General features: G+C 56.3%; 1 protein-coding gene across 1 annotated transcript; it reads right to left on the bottom strand.

Annotated features, from left to right (window-relative positions):
- Nucleotides 1-236: 236 nt before the first annotated feature.
- Nucleotides 237-13,641, bottom strand: IKBKE (inhibitor of kappa light polypeptide gene enhancer in B-cells, kinase epsilon). The gene is made up of 20 exons (XM_009272765.1): nucleotides 13,555-13,641; nucleotides 12,609-12,749; nucleotides 12,097-12,226; nucleotides 11,429-11,610; nucleotides 10,947-11,107; nucleotides 10,323-10,433; nucleotides 9,823-10,002; nucleotides 9,254-9,456; nucleotides 8,776-8,840; nucleotides 8,323-8,414; nucleotides 7,582-7,683; nucleotides 6,124-6,199; nucleotides 5,912-6,024; nucleotides 5,537-5,613; nucleotides 5,244-5,283; nucleotides 4,285-4,386; nucleotides 2,160-2,256; nucleotides 1,468-1,571; nucleotides 1,086-1,157; nucleotides 237-311 (listed from the first exon to the last, which is right to left on the bottom strand). The coding sequence occupies exons 1-20, from the start codon at nucleotides 13,639-13,641 to the stop codon at nucleotides 278-280; spliced, it is 2,169 nt and encodes a 722-aa protein (XP_009271040.1). The 3' UTR covers nucleotides 237-277.
- Between the last annotated feature and the right edge of the window lie 4,130 nt (nucleotides 13,642-17,771).

Consider the following 17,771-nt stretch of genomic DNA (forward strand, 5'->3'; position numbering starts at 1 on the left):
GCCAGAAAAATATGAAGTCCTTCAAGCACTTTTTAAAAGGAAAAAAAAACCCCACCCAATTTTCTGGTCAAAGTTTCAAAGGCTCAAGGCTTGCAAGCCACTCAAAGCTAATGCTGGTGAACTGTGCAAAAGTGCTGGCGCGGAGAGGTAGGACACAGAGAGCTCCTCAAACAAACACGAACATCAAACGTCTCCGTCGCTCTGGACCCAAAGTGCTGTAACTGCTCTCTGCTGTGGAAAGCAGTTTGCTTCAGCAGCTGCAAATTCACCACATCTCTCAAATACCGGGAGTGGGGGCAGCCCCACTTAACCTGCAGGAACAAAACCAAAGGCTTTAGGCTAGAGAGGGATCGCCCGGGCTCATGCAGTCCCAAACTACAATTTGGGCTGGGCACCAATCTCTGGGCTTGTTCCTGTGCCTTTTGGGATAAGCTCTTCATATCGAAAGCGTACCACACCTTTCTTATCCCCTTATTCACAGTGGACATGCTGCAACAACACAGTTGGTCCTATAAAAACAGGGCTGGGGTGAATCACGGATTTCTTTTTTTCTTTTAAAATCTGATCTGAAACTCTTTGACATTTTGATATGCATATTCGAATTGTTGATTTGCATTAAGATCCTCAAAAAAAAGTTGGAGAGGAAGAAACCCAGGGGGGTTTGTCAGCAGCACGATTGCTGGGTTTTGCACAGAGTTTCATCCAGAAACGGAAAGCATCCACTTCTCCACTGCAGTCAGCAGCTGCCAGTGCTGAGCAGCACAGGAAAAAGGCTGGAAAGAGGGTGTAGACATGACATAGCATTTGCAGAAGATCATGCTTAAACTCCCAAGAAAGATAAACTCCCTTCTGCTGCCAGATCATGATGTAAACTTGGTGCCGTTAAAATCCCCATGTGAACCAGCCCATGAGTAGCTGTGGTTGTGCTAGGCACCAGGCACGGCTCCCCCACGCCGGAGCTCATTCATGGACTCCCAGGGAGCCCACCCAGACCCACCGCCCCTTCCCAGGGCAGCACAGGCACGTCCAGGTGCTAGGGGCAGGAATCACTGCTGGGAACAGCGTCTCTGGGCGCTCTTACTCACCGCTCGATGATGCTGTTGTTGAACTGGAGATCACAAGTTACTGACCTCATCTGCTCCAGGAGCTCCTGCATCCTGCCAGGGATACAACCAGCCCCTTACCCCCGTGCTGCTCAGCCTCCTGCTCCCCACGGGAGCACCTCCTGCAGAAGGGCTGGCTGAGCTGGCAGGGACGCCCCACGGGTCACCGAGGGGGGGATCGCACCCGGCAGGGCCACGGCGCGCGCAGCGGTGAAGGGCTTAACGCAGACTGTCCCAGCCCTGCAGACACAGAGCCCTCGCCCCAACGCTCGCTCTGTTGCTCGTGCGGAGGATGAGCAGCGGGAGGTCCTGCTTCTCCCCGGGAAACCGGGCTGTCTGCAAAACCCTCTTCCAAAAGACTCACCGGAAAGCCATCTCCTGGCGTGCCTGGCTCAGATGGATGGGTGAAGGCGTGGGAGGAACCGGGGCCAAACTCTGTTTCTCTGTCTGGAGAAACCTGTCCAGAGCCTGCAGAGATGAGGAGACTTGGCAGCCCCCAGCAGGCAGCGGGCTGTTTGCGGTGGTCTGACCCCCGGGTGCTGCACTGCCTGGGCCCTCTCTGCAGCCCTGCGAGTGCGGCATGCCTAGCCCTGGGACAAGAGTGGGACAAAACACTCGGGGAAATTACGCCTACGTAGTCACACCCAGCACATCAACTTCTTCAGAACAAACAAAATAAAATAACCAAAGGACCAGGGCATCTACCAGATGGCTGTGCTGCAGCTTGTCAGACAGTCCACCGTGAGACCTGGAGGTGAAGCATCATTTTTCTGCTACCGCAATTCCTGTTTACTGGGCACAGATTCCCCCGTGCCGGGCAGTCCTCGGGACCAGGGGTGCCACTGCCAAAGGTTTACCCATTCCTTGCTCTGCGCAGCGGGGGAAAGCAAGATCTCCGGTGTGGATCACCCACAAAGAACTGCAGCGAGTTGTTTAAAAATACTCCGGTGTTTCCCTACTTATGCACTCATGCACACGGTGGGTGCTGGGAGAGGGGAGCAGCAGCGTTATCTGGAAGCAAGGAGAGGCTGTGCAGCAGCATCCCCGGGCACCTACACTCTGCAGGCAGTCCTGGCACTCCATCGTCTCCACGCTGCAGGCACTGATGCGGTTGCTGAGCTTCTTCAAATGCTTCTTTATCTCACAAACTTTCCTAGAAAGAAAAACGATGGCAAAGTTCCTAGTCAATGTTCAGCAGCAGTGTGGATGGTTATAATTTAATTTTTTTAAAAAAATTCTGTATTGCTTTCTGCAAACCTTTCTGGATCAAAGTTAAAATCCTGAAGGGAAGCAAATGAGTCACAACAGTGTTGTAACTATGGCTGCAGCTCTGCTAATAGCCACTGTAGGCCAGGTTAGCCAAACAACACTAACGGCAAATTAATTAGGGAAAGTGTTACTTGTATGAGAGACAGCTCAAGCCCATCACTTCTGCCGTAAGTGCTGCACAGGCCGGTCCTCTGTGCCCCGTGGAGGACTGAGCATCTACTCAAAAAGGCTCCTGGTTTTGCACGTCTTTCTGCGTGCTCTCCTTTCACATCTGAAGCGTGTGAAGACCAGAGAAGTTCCCCCATCGAGCACATCCTTGGGCCAGTCTCTCTGCAGGCAGCACTATTGACACCACAGCCCTAAACATGCGGCGTCTCGGTGGGCTCTGCCGTGGGGGCTGAGCTGGGCCAGGACGGTGTGACCAGCGGCCCCTCTGCTCTGCCCCAGCCCCGGGAGTAAATCCTCCTGGGATTTTTTGGGGGACTGACTGCCCTGCTCCTGCCAGGGCGAGGGGCCCCGGGGCGGAGGTGCCACGCACCCGGCAGGCGTGCTGTGAGTTGTATAAAAAAAGGTTTGGTTTGGCTTTAAAAAAAAGAAAGGAAAGAATATTTAAGGTGAACGGTCCACCTCCAGTCCCCAGAAAAACAGCCACCACACCACAAAGCCTCTCTGCTAGCAGGAAGAAACTCAAAACAGGACAATTAAAAATGAAGTAACAATAAATTAAAAATATCCAGTTGTGACTCATGATGCCTTCTCCCTAAGGACAGAAAAACAGATACAAAAATACTCCAGAAAACCACAAAGAAGCTTTTTTCCTCCCTTGAGCAAAGGTAAAAGCCCTGCTTTAGTGCAGACGGGGCTCCTGCGCTGCACGGATTTTGTAGGGTTCTACACCCAGAGAGGAATCTCACCCTGAGACAAAATTCCCGCTGAAGCCAAGGGGAGATTTCACTCCCCCGCGATGGGACGCAGCGGGAGGTGACTGTGGGCAACAGCTTCTGTCCCTGAAGTGAAACCTGCCCGCGGGCGAGGGTTTGCAGCGTGGAAACCCCCAGCTGCACAAGCTGAGGCGGGAAAGGGGAGAGGGCAGGGCAGGGGCAGGGGAGACACTCTCCACTGCTCCTGGGGCATTCCTGAGCACCTGAGACAAACTTCTAGCCTAAAAATCCCCCACATTGGAAATCCTATGCAGGGCTACTCCACATCAGAAACAGGGACCAGGTCAAAAGCCGGGTTTAATTCTAAGGCATTATAGAAAATCATTCTCCTTCCGCCCGCACTGGCAGCCCAGGGGAATGGATGCTGCTCTGTAAAAGCAACCGCGCCATAAAAATCCAATTTCTGCAAGATCATCTTCCTTTAACTGCCTCCCCCTCACCCCTGCTCTTTGCCGCTGTGATAGGCAGCGGATTGTGCTCAATCACTGCAAGGCAATTTGCTCCTTGCTTTATTCCCCAAACACCATTTAAGAGAAAATCATTCCTAATAAGTAGATCCCTTTGTCTCAATAGCAATTTTGTCCTGATAAAATAACCTCTCCTTGTCAGAGGGCGAGGAAACCAGCTGCTTGAACTCAAGCTGCAAGTTTAGGGGGCTTTTTTAAAAGAAAAAACAAACTTAAAACAGGGCAGAAATACATGGCATGGGATAAGAACCAGCGTACGCAGCAGGATTTCTAGCAGTCACACAGAGCTGCTGCTTTAAGGTCTTATTACCCCTTTACCAGTCCCTCAGCACCAGTTACCAACAACATCATCTCCATCCGCATCCCAACACTCGATCAATAGCAGAGAGCATTCAGAAGCCCTGGTCGTTGGAGGGTTACTGGCAAGTCCCCTCTCCCATCCCCGCTGGGGTCCGAAAGCCAGAGCCCCAAAACCCTGGGAGAAGGCCGGGCAGGGGCTGGTACCTCATCCTGCTGCCGTGGAGGGCCAGGGCCTCCTGGTACCGCTGGACACAGTCGTCCTGGAAAATCAACAGAACCTTCCTGGCCAGATGCCCTAAATTCACCCTAAAACCAGAAAAGAAGAGAGAACACAGTTATTTCCTTAAACGTATGAAAATTAACATCACAGTTCATGTGGCAGGAGACCTAAAGCTGGCTCCCAAATGCAGAAAGAGGGACTGGATGCTCAGTAATGAATTTTGCATCAGTGTTATAGAGAAAACAAAACCTAATTATGATGAAGAGGAGAGGGAGGTTTCGGGGCCCAGGGGGACCCAGGCGGGGACACCCAGCTGGGCTGTCATCCCCACCCCGGGGCACTTCTGAGAAGTCTTTGCCTCGGAGTTTGAGGCAAATGTCCACGGTTAGCCTGAAGATTACTTAAGATAAAGGAGCTACTTGTTAAATTTCACCCTCCCTGGTAGTGAAGTGTGCATTTTATTTCTTGCCCGTGTTAAATTCCCCTGGTTTCAGTGGAAACTGAAAGGAGGATTTTTAAAGGTACAAAAGCCATCAGACACTTTACTCACACTGAAAGTTAAGCAGATATGAAAACATGGACACTTCCTAAATCAGCATCTCAGCAAATAAATGGCCACAAACTGAGTAAGTGGGAGCAATAGCCTGAAATGTGCTTATTCCCCACAGTCCCACACAGGGATTTGGCCCAACAGCAACTCCCTGTTCCCAGGTCTGCAGAGGTGTTCTCACATCTTCGTCTGAAATAGCTTGTAGCTTGAAAACTTTGCTGTGAAAGGTCCTGCGTCGATGAACCATCACAGAAGCCGCTCATAGGTGCCCTCTCTCAACGTTAGTGACCCAGGAACATTTTAACATCCCCTTAGGATTCAATCAGAAACACCAAACACCTGCCTGGCCGCAGCATGGGGCAGGTCCTAGGAAGGGGAGGTGGTGGGACTTACTTATCCAGCTTGTGTATTTGTTCCTCATTGTAGCCCAGCCCTGGGGAGGAAAGACACCGGTCACCTGCCAGAATGCACTCCACGCGTTTTTGTGTTAATAACCCAATAAATGGGCAATTTCACGACACACAGAGATCACTCAAGGGGCTTCTCAGGGCTGCGGGCCCTGGGACTATTGTCGTGGCACAGAAATAACTGCTGACCCCGGCAAACTGAAATAATTCATTTTTCCACCAGGCCAGCGCAGGGATGTTCCTGCTGCAGCCCCCGGGGCCGCCGTCCCCGACACTTACGCAGACACGTCCTGGCCTTCTTGAACTGCTTGTGGATCAGCTGCATCTTCTCCAGGCAGCACTCGATCTGTCGGATGCTGAAAGCGGGACAGGGAAGGAGGCGTGAGGCCCCGCAAGAGGAAGGGTATGAGGCTGGGGTGAAATTAGCACTTTGGCGTGAAATCCGAACACACTGTAACTAGGGGACACTGCTGCTACCCGTGCCTGTGTATAGGGACACCGCGCGGTATTACATGTGCGGGCACAGGGCTGTTAAAAGCTGTTTGCAGTGAGGGGCTGTGCATGGCTGTTTGGGAGCACGCAGCGGTGTCTGCTCAATCCAGCTGAGAACAGCAAAGCCTTGGCAGGGATTGCGGTAAAGCTGGCGCTACAAACCTTTTGTCTTCATGCACTTGCTGCCTGTGCTTCACCAGTTCAGACAGAATGCCATCCAGAGCCCCTTGAAAGTCAAAGATGTTGTGGGAGCACTGAGAGAGCTCCTCGGCGACCTGCGGATGAGGAGGAGAGGTTGGGGCCGGCTGCTCCGAATGCTGCCTGCGGCTGCGGATGCTCCCCGGCCCCGCACGGAGCCGCCTGCGGGGGCTCACCCTTTGCAGCCTTGTCTTCACCATGGCCACGTCCTTCAGAGCCGGCACCCCGCTGCCTGCAGAAACAGCCTCGCACCTGAAGAAAGTCAGAAAATGAATATTCCTTAAGCAGAATATAAGCCAGAGGCAGCCGTCGCGTGGGCAAAGAAAATCCATCCCGTGGTGGAGGCAGCGTCACAGCCCCTGGGGGAGCCGGGCGGTGGTTTGCTTGGGCAATAACTCTGCGTTCAGGGTACCGGATCTGAGCCACAAGATGCAAAGTGCTGATCCGGTAAAAACTCGCCCTGTTGTGTCCAATTTGTTCCAAAATTGTTAGCTTCATATGGATTGGCTTTCCGCCAGATTAGATGCTGTCTGCCTCCCTGCAGCTGGCATGAGAGTGTAACGCTGAGCGGTGGACACCGGCAGAGTCTGCAGAAATACGCCTGATCCAGGCCGTGTCGGATAAGCCAGCAGCATCCAGCTGCAGCATAGCAGAAACACGCCTGATCCAGGCCGTGTCGGAAGGGGTGGATAAGCCAGCAGCATCCAGCTGCAGCATTAGTGCTCTTGGCACGACAGCCCTGTGCTAATCCGGCTGAAGTCAATGGGAACCGTGTGTCCCTATCTTTTTAGATGAAATGGAAATTAAGAGACTTGCTAAATTGAAAAGAATAAAAGAACAGCAATGCAGCAGCAAAGAATTTTCCACTACAACAACAACAAAACAGAAAAGCAAAATAACCGTGGGTTACTTTAGATAAAATGGGTTCAGCTTTCCCTGGGGCAGCGCGGGTGGGAATGGGTGCACTGGTGATAGCGAGGACAGCCCAGGGTTTCTCTGTAGTTCAGCCTCCGGTGAATGCTCCATTAGTGGAGCCTCTTCAATGGAAATAAAAGCCATCTCATCACGGCCCGTGTGGTCAGGCGGGATGCTGGCTCAGTGGGAATGCAGCATGATGGGCTGCCAGCCGCCCTCCCCGGCACTGCCTGATGCTCCCCACGCTCGGCTCTCCAAGGCTGTTTGCAGGGCGCGGGGTCGGCGATGCTGGCCAGACCCTGGAGGGGACCCGGCTGCTGATGCCATCCTGCCCGTTATTTTAACTCTGCTGGCAGCAACAGCTCTTTTTCCCTTTCCCACGAGCGGGCAGCAGCAGCAGCCCTGCCTCCTCCTCGCACTCACTCTGCGGCTCGAGGGCTATAACAGTCTGAAAACCCGGGAGCAGGAGCCAGGGAGCGAGGACTAATTCTGGGCTCCTGTGAAACCATGGACTGATCATTAGAAACTGAAGCAAAGAAGGAGAAACAGCCAGGGTGGCTCATTTCCCGCAGCCTCCACATACAGTGGAAAAGCCTCTTACCTTCCAGCTACCAGCTTATTCCTGGAATTTTACTTATTTCTGATTATTCAGGCACCTTTGAGAGTCCCATATCTTATCTGCAGCAGCCTCAGGGCACTGGCTGCAAAGCCACACTTACAGCACGCGGATCTTCACCTCAGTGAGCTGCAGGCAGGCGAGCACTGAAAGAGCCCCTCTCCTCTGCTCCAAAATCCTCGAGCACTCCGTTTTCAGGTTCCCACTGCCGAGAGAGAAAACAGCCCGTCCAACGCGTGCTCCCGGGCAGCCCGACCTCCATCCCAGGGCTGGCCACGTGTGGCGGGGGGTTAGGATGGAGCTGGTGGCTCCTCTGGCTGCTCGTGAGAAAATGGGGGGCTGGATGCACATAAAACTGGGTGCAGCTCCCGGGCAGGGGGGCTTTTGCCCGCTGGGCACACTCCTGCCACTGCACAAGAAGCTCCTGCCCCAAGGGAAATGGGTAGGACAGTGAAAATGCACAATGATAATATTAATAGTAATAATAATAATAGTAGTAACGATGCTGTTTTCCTCAGCATCTCCTGAACTGAAAAAAAGTGACTTAAAAGTAACAAGTGGGGACAGGAGCATCCTCACATCACTGAGTGGTACTTTCCTATAGGTCCTCATCTGGGTCCAGCCCCCTCGCAGCCTGGCACACGTGTCCCCCGTAGTGTCCCTTGTACGGGGACACACGCTGGCCATCGTGCTGTACCCTGTGAGGATACCCGGTGGTCCTGCGCTGTCTGGAAGAGGCTGGAAAACCCTGAGCGGTTTAACTCCTAACACACAAAGCTCTCGGTGCTGGGAAGGGACGGGTCACCCCCACGCCGCCCGCAACGGTGGTGGCTCCGGCACTCACATCACCCAGTGGAGACCTCTCGCCAGCAGCTCCCGGCAGCGCCGCAGGGCCTGGGCGATCCGCAGCGTCTGGTGCACGGCGGCCACCGCGCTCTGCAAAGCAAAGGGCACTGCCAGCGGCTGCACCTCCGCAGCCGGGGGGCGATCCGCGCGGCGTCTGGCACGGCGGCCACCGCGCTCTGCAAAGCAAAGGGCACTGCCAGCGGCTGCACCTCCGCAGCCGGGGCTCCCCCTGCGCAGGCACCCCCATCTACCTTGGCTGTGCTGCAGTCGGCCACCACGTCCACCTTGGGGACAAACTTCGGAAACTCAAGTGCCGCTGGAAAGACAGACAGTGGTCACAGTGCTTTGGGGAGCCAGCCCGGAGCCCCCGAGCCGCAGCTGCGGACCCACAGGGACATCTCACACCCGCCGAAGCAAACCCCAGAGCCGCTCCGCAGGCACCCCCATCTACCTTGGCTGTGCTGCAGTCGGCCACCACGTCCACCTTGGGGACAAACTTCGGAAACTCAAGTGCCGCTGGAAAGACAGACAGTGGTCACAGTGCTTTGGGGAGCCAGCCCGGAGCCCCCGAGCCGCAGCTGCGGACCCACAGGGACATCTCACACCCGCCGAAGCAAACCCCAGAGCCGCTCAGGATTTCAGGCACAGGAGCAGCTGCGATGCTGGAGGCTTAGTGCAGCTCTCCAAAATATTTTGGAAACGCGGACGAAGGCACAAACAGCCTGCAAAGCCCAGTGTGGCAGGCAGCCATGGAGCAACAGCACACAGCAGGGGAAAACTGCCCTGAAACCTCCTAATCCTGCTCCAGCACCGTAACCCCTCCACCTCCTGCTGTGCATTGGAGTCTATTAGGATAACAGTCTAAGCAAATCTCTCTTACGGCACCCACCCTGCGTGCCATGATGCATGTCCAAGCCAACGGTACTCACGGTCTCTGTATCTGACTCCTACCACGTCTTCTGCTTGCTCAGCGGAGCTCAGCAAGGTCAGAGGGTTGTGCTCTGTGGTTTTGCAGAAATTATGAGCTTGTAGATTAGGATCCAACTCATACAGATGACCTTCAAAAAAATATTCTTGATGGTGAGGGACTATATTTGTTTGTTTGAAGACAGCATCTAAAAACTTGGTGGTACTGAAATGAAAAAGAAACGAATGGAGGGGGAATAAGCAATGAGGCGAACACTCAGACTTCCATCGCTTTAACAGCCTGCCGCCCTTTTCTTCTAGCAAAATATCCCACAAGGTCAGCGGAGCTCCTTGGACAACCTCCCTAGGGCTCTCCGTGTGCCATGCCAGGAGCCGACAGCTCCTGGTTAGTGCACTCCCCAGCAAAGGCTGGTTTGAGCCTGGTTTGTTTTAACCTGGTCTGTTTTAACCTGGTTTAACTGCAGCGCAAGGGGAACGGGTGCTCCCCCCAGGTTCACCTACTGAAACGAGGGGCTGAGGCTCCTGAGCTCAATTCCCAAATTCGCTCTTAACACGGCCTTGGCATCCTTACGTGTTGTAGGAGTGGATGTAGATGCGATGTGAGGAAGCCTGCTGCAGGGAGAAGACGTCGACCACGATCCTGTGCAAAATGTCATTGGTTTCTGCAAAAAACTGGTCGAATCCCCAGCATTTCTCCTGATCCGCCTCCAGGATGTTAGCCAAAATGGGTATCAGCTGGTCCTTCAGCCCCCTGCAGCAGCAGCAGAAGAGGTGTTTGCACAGACTGGCATAACCCTGAGCCTTAAACGTGGTGACCCGTGGGGCCGGGGAGAGGTGCAGCCCCGCTCCTGTGGCTGAGCTCCTGTACCGACGGAGCCACTGCCCTGTCTTGCACCCCCTTTTCCCAGCTGTAAAGCAAAGACCTGGTCTGAGAGCTGCGACATTTGCAGATGAAAAGCTCGTCTGCCTCGCTAAAACCTCCCGCGCTGTCTGAGGTGGGATGCCCTCTCTAGCCATGATGCCAGGACAGGAGACCCCCAGCAGGAGCCGAGCCCGGCAAGGGACACTCACGCAGAGAGCCGGCAGGTGACGGGCAGCTCGTAGCTCCACTCGATGCTCCCGTTCTCCTGCCTCTGGACCCCCGCGATGGCTCCGGGAGGCTTCTCGGTGGTAATTTTATACCTGTTGAAAGGAAATTGCTCGCAGGTGAAACGAGCCAAGTGACCTCTGTTTGGGCACTACGTCCCTCAGGTTCAGCAAAGAGGGAAGGGGCAGAGCACGGGTGGGCTGGGAAAGGTAGGATTCATAAAAAGAAATAAAACGCACAGGGGGAAAATACTTCAAGAAACAGTCAAAAAGTTTCAAGCAAACACGAACCCTGCCTCCTCTTCCAGCTGTTTAGCCACAAAGTCACAAGGATGTATTTTGAGGGCAAACGTGGTAAATGGGGCACAGATCCTTTACCACGCTACGCATGCACACTCCCCATAGCGCAGAGAGTATGGAATCAGCCACGGGCTACATTTCAGGGCTTTCTAGGCTATATAGGATTAAGCGAGCAGTAAACTACAGCTCACAGTCACACAGTGCTGCTGGCACGCACCAAGGTTGTCCTGCAGCCCCCAGGGCCGCCAGCCACGGTCCCACTTCCCCACGCAGCAGCACCCAGCCCTCCCACCTGGATGCGGTGCCTACATGATCTCCTTGTTCCTGCGAGGTCCCCCGAAGGGGATGAAGGGGAGGCTGCCGGTGGCAGCGTGGTAGAAGGTGACGCCGATGCTCCAGAGGTCGACGGTGACGCCGTACGCCTTCTGCTGCGGCTTGCGCAGGACCGCTCGCTCATACATGTCTGGGTGCTGCAGGGATGAAGCAGAGAGCAGCACTGCCAACGCGTCCAACGGGTTTGCAGCGGGCATCAAGCCTTGGGCGCTGGGATTGAAAACCGACTGCTCGCGTTGGCCTCTTCTACTGCTGGACCCTCCAAACAAAACATCACCTGTAACTCTACAACAAAAATGCTGAGCCCCCCCTCTTCAAAAAAATGTGGCCCCTTTGAGGTTGGGCTCTCCAAGCCACTGCTGCTCTCTACAAGTTGCCCAGCCGTTGGATGGAGGGATGGGGACCAGCTTCCCCCAGAACTTCCAGGGGCCACCAGACCGGCGACACGCTGTACTCACGAGATACTCCTCCGTCCCGTAGACAGACACAAACTTTTCATCATCATCCAGCTCTCGGGCGGCCCCAAAATCTGTCAGCTTATAGATGCTCTGCCCATCCTCCCCCATCAGCCGCATGATGTTCCCGGGTTTGATGTCCCTGTGGACAACGCCGTTCTCGCGGAGGTGGTTCATCCCTGCCACTGGGCACAAGGGGGGAAGGCAGCGTTCGTGCGCGGGGCTGGAGCAGTTTGCTCCAGCGGGTTTTGTTTAAACGTAGGAATGTGAGAAGGGCCAGAGAGGGGACAAGCCCCAGGGCTGGCTGCACTTAAATGGGGACCACTGTGACTGGGGGAATGGAGAGGATGAGCGAGCCCACGGTAGGGCACTGCCCTCGTGCTTCTTCATCGTGGGGCACAGCCTGTTCCCACAGCTGCTTCCCAGAGCAGGTCTGCAAGGAGAAACCCTCAGGCTACCCCCGAACGCAGAGCTCACAAACCCACCCCGTTCGGGGGTGCAATTTCTGACTGCTCACCCCAGCCCTCACGTCCATAGCCCAGGGTTGGTGCCCCCAGGGTCCCACCAGCACCGCGAGCTCCCCAGCCCGCAGCTTCTCAGCCCCAGGCTGTGCTCGCGATGGCAGGCAGCTGCCCGTCCCGGGCCGGGGGCACAGGGACCCCCGCACTCACCCACGCATTGCAGCACAATGAGGAACTCTGACTCGGCCAAGCCGAAGGCGTTCGCCGGGTCTTCCAGCACGTTCAGCAAGCTGCCGCTCGAGCAGTACTCCATCACCAGCACCTTCTGCTTGCTGCTGCCCTGCGGTGGGGAGCAGCCATGAGGGCTCGGCTGGCCTCATGTCCCAGCCAGCGGCCTGTCCCCACCCCAGGCAGGACCAGGTCCCCTCCCCTTGGTTAGTGGGTCCCTGGGTTTTTCCTGCTCGAACAAACCAGTGCTGGAGAACGTCCCCACTGTGCCACGTGCCTGGCCAGGGGACAAGAGCAGGTCACGTCCATGCTCCAGCCCAGTGACCCAGTGCCACCAGTGCCGAAGGGCTGGGCTGAGGCTTGGTGCAGAGCTGGAGGGAGGTGGGAGGAGAAGGCAGCCCGGGACCACCGCTCCCCTCCCGCAGCTCAGACCAGCTCCCCCACCTTACTGGCCCAGTCGGCACAGCAGATTCCCGGGCTGAGGTCCCGCTTACCATCTCCTCCACAGCAAATAATTTGACAATGTTTTTATGGTTCAGCTTCCTCAGCATCTCGAACTCTCTCATCTGGACCTCCTGGGGCCGGTGGTAGCTGGCGTTATTAAAGACCTTCACAGCAACCAGCTCCCCTGATTTCTGGTAAAAGAGAAAAAAGAGAAAAAGGAAATGGGAGGTGACGCCATCCACGTCCTAAGCAGCTCTATCAGCTCCGGTACTGCTCCCACATCCCACTCGAGATGCAAACTATGCTGACAGTATAACGTGTTTTCTGAACAGGCATCCTACAGCCTTCGTTTTCTCGACTGCAAAAGCACACTGATGTTATTCACCTCCCTTTGCTTCCTGTCCCCGAAGCCCATGTGCTACATGGCAGCATGTTTATTCAGCTTCATAAAAAAGTTTATAGCTGGAGCTGAGGCTGGCAGCTCCCTGCCTGCTCTCTGCGGGATGGGGCTGTTTTCAAACCATCCTTGAAGCCGCCTCTCCTGCCCTGCGCCGTGCAGAGACAGCTTGCTCAATAAACTTCAAAGGCCGGCGAGGCAGAGAGTCTCTATTCCAACCCTGGCAAGTGTTTGCATGAAATATGCAAATTGCCAAGGACGGGGTTTTCAAAGCCTCTGGGCATTCCCCCGAAAACAGCTTCTTCCCCCCGCGATGCACGGGAGCGCCGGCAGCCGGCGAGCGGGACCCTGCTGTGAGCACCCTGAAAGCTGCCCTCGACCCACAGACCTGAGCTGGTGCCCGGGGGGAAGGAGCCAAATGAAAAATGAAAATAAAACCCAAAGCAGCCCCCGACGCTGCCGGCTGCCGCCGGGGAGCTCCCGGGAGGGCAGGCAGAGGGGAGCACGGGCATCCTCGTGCCACAGGGCAGGAGGGCAGGGGGGCATGGGGGCACCGTGGCTTTGGGGTGGCTGCCCCCCCCCACCCCACCCCTGCTCACCTTGAAGCGAGCTTTGTAGACGCAGGCCGTGGCGCCCTGGCCCAGGAGGTCCTCGGTGCTCCAGAGGTAGTTGGGGGTGCTCTGCATCTCCAGCAGCGCTGCTGTTGGGGGGAAGCACATGGGTCACCCCGGGGGCCACTGGCCTCCGCCAGCCCTGCCACCAAGCCCCGGCGTTTATCCGTCCTCGCCTGGCAGCGCACGGGGAAAAAAGCCGGCCGCAGGACATACCCCTTGGCAGGCAGCCGCCAGCCTCCTACCTTGCCGGCGCCAAGCAGGCAGCACCACGCGGAAGGGCTGCGCATGGACGGAGGTGTTAGCGCTGCCAAAAACCACCCTGTCGCTGGGACCTGTCGGGGCTGGCAGCGAAACACTGACAGATGCAAAAAAATACGAGCAAACAAACGCCGAGCTGCAAGGTGGCGAGAGGCACCTCCCCGCCCCGAGAACAGAAACCTATGGGATTGCAAAACCCGCTCTGCAAGCATTAGCTGCGGCTGGAGGAGGAAATGCTTCGGCTTCCTGCTCGAGAAAAAAAAAATTCCCAGAGTTGCAGCCGTCCCAAGGCGTGCTGGGCTCCGCAGCCGCTCCGCTGGCTCAGCGGCCGGGGCCAGGATGGACTCTGGTAACAGCAAATGGTGCTGAGCACCGGCCACGGCGCAGCCCTGCCTGGAACAGGGAGATGGGAAGCAGAGTCAGATCAGGATCTGCATCCAGGGTCTGCGTTCAGCCTTCGTTAGCCGTGCCGGGCGCCCACGCTGTGCGAGGTCAGTGCTCGGCCCCGGCCGCCCCTGGCACAGGACGCAGCAGCGCACGTCGGGATGCATTTGTGATGAGCTGCTGCCACTGTCCTGCTTTACAGAGCCACTGGCTGCTCTGGACTTGTGCTCACAAGCAGTGCCAGGCCTGGGGTGGTTTAGCTCAAGCCGTCTGTCTCCGAAAGCTGTCCATCTCCGAGAGCTGCTGTGCAGGAGTTACAGGTCCCAGAGGCTTCCCGCATCCAGCGGCAGGGATGGCTCCTGCAGGACCGCAGCTCCCCATCCCCGGGGGAAGCCCTCAAGCAGGTAAAATGGCTCATAATAAAGTGCAGAAAAGGAGGGAGGAAGCAGGTGCAAACAGAGCAAACAGCCCTGATCCTTCCCCCAGCTGCAAACCCATTCCCCGTACGTGTGAAGCAATGGATCTGGCCTGGCCCCAGCGCTTGTAAATGCTTCCAGAGGGTGTCAGGGATGAACAAAGGGCAGAGGGGAGATTTTGGGGCATTCCCTGGCTCCAGCCATGGCTGCTCCCGAGCCACATCACCAGCATCGTTCTCACCAGGAGTCACGCAGTGATTCAGATCGATCAGGTGGATCAAGGACTTCTCATCTCAGCGAGAAAAAGCAAAGGTGGCTGCGTTGGGGCTGAGCATCGCTGTTCCCCGCGTGGACACGGACACTGTCTATCCCATGCTGTCAGTAGGCAGCACCCCACGATGCTCACAGTAGGGCCACAGCACAGCCCCACCGGGAACAGAACCCAGAGCTACAGCAGTGCCTCCACGGGATGTCCCCAGAGGGGGACCAGAACCAGCCCCAAATCCTCGGCACCCAGCCCTGCCAGGGCGAGAGGCAGCAGGGAGAGCAGGCAGGGCTTCACAGCGCGGGCCTGCAGCTGGCAGATGGGATGCAGGGCAGGGTGCGGGATGCAGGGCGGGGTGCGGGATGCAGGGCGCTCAGGGCACACCCCTGCTGCCTGCACAGGGCAGAGCGGGGTGCAGGGCGGGGGGGATGCAGGGCGGGATGCAGGGCGGGGTGCGGGATGCAGGGCGGGGTGCGGGATGCAGGGCGCTCAGGGCACACCCCTGCTGCCTGCACAGGGCAGAGCGGGGCTGCTCGTGCTTCCTGCTCGCTTTCTGGCTCAGAGGCGCCCACGCGTCGCCTTGCCCAGCCTCAGCACCAGCAGCCAGGGTCTCACCGGCAGAAATTATTTTGGGCTGGCGTGGACGTGTGTCTGAAGGTCCTGCCCTCACAAAATGAAGCCTGCAAAGGTATGCGACTACATCAGTGTGTGGTGCATCCAGAAATCGATATGACACTTCACCAGTCTGCACACAAACTCTGCGCCTAACTAGTTTGCTAATAACTGCTGAGCTTCGTTTCCCAGCCACGTGCGGGTCTGCTTGAGAAACCTGCCGGAGAGCTGCTGAGCTGACGAACTGTGGGGCCCGGGCTGGCCCTTGCCCTGAGCTTATCAAAGGGGCGTCTCAGGCTGGCACCAGGTAGCAGAGTTCATGACAGTCTGCAGCTGCGGAAGCGGAGTGACGCGAGTCTAACCAAGCGAAACTTTAAATCACTTTGATTAAAGTCATTTTGCTGCAGCTCAGCTAACAGGAAGAGAAAGGGACGGGGTGACTTCTTGAAGTCATTTCCAGCCTTATTTCCTACGCGTGTGTCCTTCAGCCTGTGCTTGTCCCCCTCCAAATGGGACCATCAATCTGTCCACACAGCACTGCCCAAGCTCGCACGCTGTGGGTGCAGGCTGCAGATGCAGCGTGGGTACGTGCTGGCTGGGCTGCTGTGCAGTATCCCTCACTCACCAGACAAAAAGATCGTCAGTTTGAGCTGGAGATGCTTGAGAAGCCTTTCCCCATGCAGAAAAAAAATGCAGCTCATTCCTCATCTCAGGCCACCACTGAAACTGTAGATAAGAGCAGTTAAGACAAGGAAGAGGGGCAAGTAAAACCTCCAGAGAGAAATTCCAGCCGAGTTTCTTCTGGAGCTGCCCAAAGGCAAGGAGCCGCTGTGGGTGCAATGGTGCATTGTGCACCATGTGCTCACCCCCCGCACCCACCGTGGCTCTGCAAATTCAGCTCCTGCACAGGAGCCCCGGGAGCGCGAGGAGCTTGTCCTGCGGTTCAGCTCTCTACTGCAAAAAGAAACCAAAACGAAGATTTTTAAAGGCAGAAAACCCAGACTCAGGTGTTTTCTGAGACTTCTGACCTGTACACATGGCTTCAGCTTTCGCTGATGCGTGAGCAGATTTGGGCTAGTTGAGGGGTAAAGACAGAGAGGAAGGAAATAATTAAAATATTTTATAACACCCAAAAAAGATTCTTTTCAGGTTGTGCTGCGAGTCTTTTCACACAGTTCTCCACAGGCGTGCCCGAAAGGGAAACCAGCACGCCTTGATGCCAGGATGGTGCCAGCCCTTGGAGCCCAGGGGCTCCAGGACATCCCACTTACCCCAGCAGCTCTCCCGGCTGGTTGCACAGTCAGGTCCAGCCTCGGTGGGAGATCCCAGTCCAACCCCAGGAACTCACCCGCCGGGTTTTGCCCTGTAACAGAGCCCAGCTCCTTTCAGACCCCTTTATCCCTTTCTTTTGCTATCCTTCTAAATTTTATAGCTTATTTCCTTTCCCTGGTTGCCCCGACAGCAGATTTTATCCTCCCCGTCTCAAGGCTGACACCCAAATCCCATCCGACCTGCTCAGACTGTTCACACCCATGGTCAGAAACGGGTAAATCACACTTAGCACCAAACACGCAGCGAGACCCCGGGGCCGTGACGTGCCCACGGGGGATAAACCCTGCGCGCGATGTGAGCGCCGGTCTTGCACAGGCTGGGAGAGCAAAAACACGGCCTCGAAACCAAGTTTGTGATAAAAATAATTGTTCCAGCTGGTGGCAGCAAAGCCTAAAAAATAAAGGCCAAGCAGCATGCTCTGCCTGCAGCAGGCACCTTGTCCTTGGGGGGCTTGGGACAGAAAACGGGGGCACAGCCAGGGGCAGGGGAAGCCGACGGCCCCGGTGCTGTCCCCACACCATCCCTGTGACAAACCTGCTCCTCGGCACACGCCGAGCGTGGGACGCGTCCGTGAGAGACCGCAGTGCGTGCTGCTGCGCTGAGAGCAGCCCCAGGGACAGCCTTCGCTGGGGGCACCCGCTGCACGGGGGGCTGCACACCCGGCTGCACGCTGGGTTGCACACCCCATTGCACACCCGGCTGCATGCAAGGCTGCACACCCAGCTTTGCCTTTGCCTGCAGCATGGTTCGTCCCAGCAGAGCAAAGCAAAGCAAAGCAAAGCAGGACCCAGGCGTGGCCTCGCCGCGTGTCCCATCTCTTCACAACCAGATCCCATGGTCCTGCCCGGAGCATCACCTTTCCCGCCCTCGCCGCCCCTTCACAAGTGACCAAATCCTCCCATCACTTACCACTGCGCTTCTTTGTCTGCTAAAAG

This window comes from Aptenodytes forsteri, unplaced genomic scaffold, assembly GCF_000699145.1.
Source record: "Aptenodytes forsteri isolate BGI_AS27 unplaced genomic scaffold, ASM69914v1 Scaffold142, whole genome shotgun sequence".
Classification (NCBI taxonomy): domain Eukaryota; kingdom Metazoa; phylum Chordata; class Aves; order Sphenisciformes; family Spheniscidae; genus Aptenodytes; species Aptenodytes forsteri.

Coding starts and splice junctions, on each gene's coding strand:
- IKBKE (XM_009272765.1), bottom strand. CDS start 13,641: ATGCAGAGCACCCCCAACTACCTCTGGAGCACCGAGGACCTCCTGGGC. Junction 10,434..10,946: donor CGCAGGAACAAGGAGATCAT/GTAGGCACCGCA, acceptor TCCTTTCAACAG/GTATAAAATTACCACCGAGA. Junction 5,614..5,911: donor CAAGTGCATGAAGACAAAAG/GTTTGTAGCGCC, acceptor TCCCGCTTTCAG/CATCCGACAGATCGAGTGCT.